At 34.3% G+C, this 6,957-nt stretch overlaps 1 protein-coding gene across 1 annotated transcript in view; it reads right to left on the bottom strand.

The window, feature by feature from the left end:
- Window positions 1-6,957, bottom strand: part of LOC102894600 (rab proteins geranylgeranyltransferase component A 1) — a 140,789-nt gene that overhangs the window by 101,649 nt on the left and 32,183 nt on the right. The window contains 2 exon segments of the mRNA XM_025048785.1: window positions 1,793-1,913; window positions 2,432-2,548. Of these exon segments, the coding sequence (XP_024904553.1) occupies window positions 1,793-1,913; window positions 2,432-2,548 (238 nt within the window).

Raw genomic sequence — 6,957 nt, 5'->3', positions numbered from 1 at the left:
GCAGGAAAAAAAACTAGAAATCTCACTCTCCTAATTGGATTGAAAGCAAAATTTTTAAGCTTTAAATGATAAACATTTGTTTAGTATTTTACAGATTTAAAAAGAAGAAAAGCACTAAATAATTCATTAACTATCTTTAAAACTGCAGAATAATGCCAATAATTCCGAAATATAAAATAGATGACAAATGGCAATTTTTGGTGAAAACAGAGTAATACTTGATTTTTTAAAAATGTATGTTTCTTACTAAAACTAGGAACAATGGACTATGGTTAAAAACTAATGAAACTAATTTTTCTGTCTAGTGGAATCAGTCTTATTGCTTTATAATCACACCACACAACAAAAAGGGACCCCTAAAAACTACTTCTTTAAGAACAGAAAAAATGTAACTGGACTGTTAGTGGTAAGAAATACAGTTCCATGGCAAAAGACAAAATTTTTATAGAAATTATACAAACAAAATTTAGAAAAATTTCATGAAGAAATATAAGTTTATATCACTGTGGAGAACAGCCTGGATTTGAAACTTTAAGAGAAAAAGCTAGACTTTTGATATTATATTTAGTTAAAAAAATACTGCTGTATTTCTCACTGTAACTTTATAAATGAATTGTCAATAGTATATTCCTATTTTATATAACTTTTCTGCCCAATGCATTTAAAGTGTAAAGCTCTGATACTAAAATGGTATATTCAATTTTCAACAAATTGTGAATTAACTGGCCCCAGATCACTCAATGAGATGGGTCGAAGCCAAGACTAGAAACCGTGTATTCTCCTAATCCAGTGGTTTCCTCCATATCATCTTGCCTCCTTTTTAATCAACCAAAATAAATAACTCAATATTTCAAACAAAAGTAATCCTAGAAAAATGAAAAGAAAAATGTAGTTTTATTACTGATGAAAAAATTAATAGAACAATGAAAAAAGAATACAGCAGCTCCCCCTCCCCGTATCCATTGTTCCACTTTCCATGGTTTCAGTTACCCACAGTCAACTGCAGTCAAAACCTATTAAATGAAAAATTCCAGAAATAAATAATTCATAAGTTTTAAATTGCACACGGTTCTGAGTAACCTGATGAAATCTTGTGCTGTCCCACTCTGACCTACCCTGGACATGATTCATCCCTTTGTCCAACATAGTCACACTGTATACACTCCCTACCTGTTAGTCACTTAGTAGCCATCTCAGTTATCAGATCAACTGTCATAGTAGCATCACAGTGCTTGTAACCCTGTAAGTAACCCTTACTATACTTAATCATGGCCTCAAAGCACAAGAATAGTGATGCTGGCAATGTGAATAGGCCAAAGAGAAGCTGTAAAGTGTATATACGTATAGAAAAAAAACGTGTATAGGGTTTGGAACTATCAGCAGCAGTTTCAGGCATCTACTGGGGGTCTTAAAACGTATCCCCAGTGAAAAAGAGGGGACTATGTACCATCTATGAAGAACCAGTTGACAGCAGTATTTAATTAACAAGAATAAAAATTAAAATCTAGCACAGCATGTCTACTATGATAAAAATGTTCTAAAGCTGCACTGTAGCCACAATAGCTACTAGCCACTTGAAATGTGGCTAGTGCAACTGAGAAACTGATTTTAAATTTTATTTAATTTTAATTAGCTTAAGTTTAGTTACATGTTATTAATGGCTACCTTATTGGATAGTTCAGAGTAAGAATATATTTTAAGAGTAATGAGTTGCTTACTACAACAGAGCAAGCGTATTAAAATACTAAGAAAGCTCAAATAACTGGAAAGTACATCACATGAAAAACAATACCTTTATATTCGTCAGGATGTTCCTCATACTCCATACAAAAGGTAAGAAACTTCATTAGCATTCGCTTTTCTACCATAGTAAGTTGTTTGCTATTAAAGACATCCGCTCTGGAACAAGGAACCTGAAACATACGATTTTAAGTTCAGAAACTGCTTCCTAGTGATAAACAAGTATTCCAAATTACTTTTTTCCCCCCTTTAAGTATAACAAGATTATTATTTCCATTCTAGTTAGGCTGCTTCATGTTACCTTCTATCAGTTCTAACAGCATCTCTGTTGACTTCAGAGCTAATTAACTTGTAAGCTCTCTTACTTAATTCTGCCAAGTGGCTCCTTATGCCATTAAAAGGCCAATGCCATGTCATCTCTAATTGGGAATAAATGACAGCTCAAATCTAGCAATGCTGCCTGAAATTAACACTTTCTCAACCCCAACATCAAGTTGCAGAATAACTCATGAGAAAATTAACACTAGACCTTTTAATTGAGCATTCTCTCACTATTTACATTTGTAAATCGCCATGCAGGATTGGAATTTTCTGCTTTACCAGAAAAATCACAATCTTATTTGCTTATCCTTTCAAAAAAAAATAATAATTTAAGCTCATACCCAGTTACAATATTTGATAAGCATAGTACCTGTTCCACTCTTCCTTCTCGAAATGCAAGAATCCTGGTAATATTTTTGAACTCTGCATATCGACTAACATTAGATTTGATTAGAAGATCAATTAGCAATCCTCGAGAATACAGCAGCTGTAAAAAGAAAATATTTTAGAGGATGAAATAAAAGGTGAAATAGTGGAAAAATTGATAAACACTAAATGAAGATGTATAATTTGGTTATATTTTGAATTATTTGTAAAAAAGCATTATATCTATTAATAGTATAATACATCTTGTAATTTATTACAGACTCACAATTATCTGAAAATCAAAATCCAAAAAACTGTTATTTCATAGCTGATTTGGCAACAAAACCTGATCTAAACTGATATAAAAGCTCTTTTGTTTTTTTCCCACTTAATGTGAATATTCATACATCTGCCTACAAAAATATTAATGTTTGATTACAGTGCCTTCTCAGACCCTAAGAATGTTATATCATATATAGCATATAACCATGTGTACTGTGTTATTTTCTTATATATTTTTTAACCTAAATAACAGAACACACCAGGTCCCAAGGGTTTTAGGTAAAGAACTGTAGCCTTATACAAGACCAGGTGGTTATTAACAAGAAACCAGCCCACTAGACCTCCTTACCAACCATAAAAAGAAAAAGACTGGTTATACATTTCTACTAAGAGAGTAAAATTATAAGGTCCCTCTGTAATCCTAGTAGTCTACATTTATCTGAAACACATCTTTCTCAAGAAGTGAGGATGATGGTTATTGCCAGCATGCATGTAGGAGATTGATTTAACCTTTCAACATCTCTCACGACAAATAACAACGAGACAAAAGCAATTTCAATAGTATTATTTAGCATGTTTTAAATTTAAACATATAGTTACATGCAACAGATTTGGCTATTTTCTATATTGAGATACCTTTAAGTGACTATAACTCAATAAATGTTAAAAATGTAAATGTTACATCTGTAACAATGGGGGGGGAAGAAAATTTAAAAATCAGCTTTACTTCAAAGAAAATGCAAATTTCAAAAAATCAGTCTAAATAAAGCATTAGTCTGAAGATCCACAAGGTCCATGAAGACTTTCTGTAAATGAGTTATCAGTTGGGTGGATTTTTACAAACTATTATATTAGTCTAGCATTATGCAAAACAAATAAAACTGATATTGCTTTTTTGGAAACTAAACCGATTACACTGATCACATTATGGCATTTTACTTCATTACTTTCAGCCTAATATACAACTAATATAGCCCATGTTTTTAAGAACATATTGCCGAATCTTAATTTTATCATAATAAAAAAAACAGATACTTCTTATTCCTCATTTGTTTAAAAACAGAAATACTTGAGATTCAATGATCCCTCAGTGGTCATAATAATTTCAAAAATATTAATATATCAAACATAAAATGTATTTACACTTAATAAGACTTAATAAAGCTTAAAATTTCTGCCAGCTTAAAAAATAACACATGTATCACCCGAGTGAAAACATATTTCAATTAAAACTATAAACTTTTGTCTGAAGCTTAGAAAAAATGAATATGTACCATATTTAAACCTAAGCCTCTTTTTCGCCACTCTCTAAGTGACATGCCACAGCAATTTCACAGTGCTAAGAGGCTAAAAAATACCTCAATATGATTAAAATAATGGGAACTAGATTCAATAATTGACAATTTTGGTTCCATACTTACTAAGGGTATAGACTATCTTAGAAATGAGTTTTAATTATAAAAACTTCATCTTTGATTATTTTCTCTATTAGGCTAAGCAACATAATGCTATAAAGTATTTTATTTAACTAACCTACTCTGAGCTATAAGATTATCTTTTTAAAGGCTGTATACATGGATATATTTTGTAAACTATAAAGCACCACAGTACATGATGACTTTGAGATAGAATGCACAAAGAAATGTCAAGTAGTTTGGAGATATCAAACTGAACTTTAGGAAAAAGGTAAGGCTTGTGATAGGTATTTGACAATCATCCTAAACTTAGATGTAATAACTTCAATTAATAGAACAGATGGAATTTCCAAGGATATTGCACCAATATCATGGAATACAATGTTTTCCAAAGAGTACGTATTCAATAAATGTTCATTAAGTGACTAACACTAAAAAAATGATAATAAGCCCCTTGGATTGCTATGCTTATACATTCTTTAGCTACTTCTGCTTTTGTGGGATGAGTACAGTAAATTATTATTGGTTATTTCTTAATGTATCAATCTCTGAAAACTATGTAGAAGAAACTGCAAATGCCTTGACCCCTCTAGACATGTTTGTTTTTAATTTAACTTAAGAGAACGACTATTACTAACCATTTGAATTCGCAAAAAAAAAAAATCTGGAAATCTCCTTCAGATCTCCTCAAATGTCTTGGCATCTAAGTAGACTATCTCCTCCTCTACAACCATTCACTTTCTTACACGTTTCTTACACTAATTTCAAAAACTGAAAAAGTAACCTCTTCTTCTACCACTTTCCTTTACAAGATTTATACTGTATTTCAGTTACCCTTAGGGTCAGAGACTTTTATGAACTAGCCTTGATTCTTAACTATAATTTACATCACTGTTTATTTGTTAGGCAGACCAAATTCCAAGTAATTAATTCAAAATGAAATTTTCAGAGCAAAACCTATTTGTTACTTGACATCCGGGGATTTATTTCTAAACTTATTTCCTGCTCATGAAAACAGGAAGACTATCAATAAGCTATAATTAAACTTCCACCCAGAAATCAACAGCCAAGGTAACATGGAAAAAAAGATGGAGAAATTGCAATAGATAATGCAGAAATATGAAGTAGGACCAGGGCACTAGCCCACTCAGACGAGGACAGAATTGCAGAGAACTATGTGAGAGAAAGAAACAATGGGTAGTAAAAAATATTCATATTTTCAGGCATCAAGTTCAAAGAGAGCAGCACTATGAGTATATGAAGTTGTATGAGCAAAATGTGAGGAATAAGCAATTAGTTCCTCTCTTTATAACTTGGAACTTGAAGAGAACACATTAAATTGAAAAGCCTAGTTTTGAGAGCAGTCTAATGTTACGATATTCACTACCTTTTTCTACTTTTTTTTCAATTTTTCATTTGTTTGCCCTCAACTTATGGGACTTGGTCTCTGTTTCTTTACACTTTCACCCAGCCCTATATCTCAACTCTTTAAGGCCATTATCCTTTTTCTTACTGCTTTCATATTCATTTGCACTACATTAGCTTTGCCTCCTATAAATCCAATGCAACACTATACCCTCCTAAGACATAGGGACCTCTGAAGTCACACTGACCTATCGTCAGAGCTAAAGATGGAAACATAACCAAAAGCAATAGCATTCTACCCAGCTTCCTGCCACCACTACTATTAAATTATCCTCTGAAGCCCTAACATCTGAATAGATAATTTTCAAAAATACAGTGGTTCGAGGCTCCTAAATATTGCATAGATGATAGAGGCTTTGTCATCCCTCTTGTGACCACATCAAAGATGGGACAGAAACACAGAGCAAACGGCAAGTAAAGTCACCTGGGATGTAGATGAACAGAAGCACTATAACTAGGGAGAGAAATAATTAATCAATCTGCAGTGGTAGAAGGTAAGAGGGGGCAAAGACACGAAGCTGTCTGGTACCTTGTGGCTGAGTGGGACAGAAGCTGCTGCGCTGGCAGTTGAAGACGCCTCTTAAAGGGGCCATGTCCGCAACTGGACTTTCGCAGAGACAGACTTGCTCACTCTGAGAACTAGCGCTGGGTCAGCCACATGGGGGGCACCAGGGACTTAAAGGAGGACATTGAGTTGTCAGAGCGAGAGCCAAAGGCGAGGCTTTCTCCCTGGCAGAAGTGCTGATGGTATCCATTGTTCCTCTGTTCAGTCCTCCCCATTCCCAGTGTGCAGACAGAGCACCGCCATAGGTGAGACGTCATCGAACTGGATAATAGAGGTTGCTACGCCCAGAAGATTCCCTGAAACTCCACCTCCCCCAACTCACGGCTCCACAAGCCACATTCATTTGTATCCTCTGAGAGTCCAGGGCTCCTTACTGAGCCAACCCAAGACCCACAACGGTGGCAGCTTGCCTCAGTTTCTGGCGTGGCCTCTTGAGGCAACTATAAACACAGCATCTGTGCATTGCTTGCTGAATCTTAAAAAGTGGCCCCAGAGGGGCACAGGCTGGGGTTAAACTTGGCCTGCGGCTGAACACCTCAAGACTGTGCCACTGGACACCTACTACACAAAGCCACACTAATAAGACCAGGAGACTTAGGAGTTTTGCTTAATATATAGAAAATTGACACAGAAAGGCAGCCAAAATGGGAAGACAAAGAAGCATAAACCATATGAGAGAACAGAACAAAATGAACAATGGAGTCAAGTAATCTAAAAGATGCAGAGTTCAAAACACTGGTTATAAGGACGCTCAATGAACTTAGGGAAAGTGTTGATGAACTGAGCGAGAACTTTTACAAAGAGATAAAAACCATAAAAATAGAAATGAAAATTATAAAAGGA

Source organism: Pteropus alecto, unplaced genomic scaffold (assembly GCF_000325575.1).
Source record: "Pteropus alecto unplaced genomic scaffold, ASM32557v1 scaffold1010, whole genome shotgun sequence".
Lineage (NCBI taxonomy): Eukaryota > Metazoa > Chordata > Mammalia > Chiroptera > Pteropodidae > Pteropus > Pteropus alecto.
Note: the sequence above shows the minus strand (reverse complement) of the source record. Positions and strands in the feature narration are given on the sequence as shown.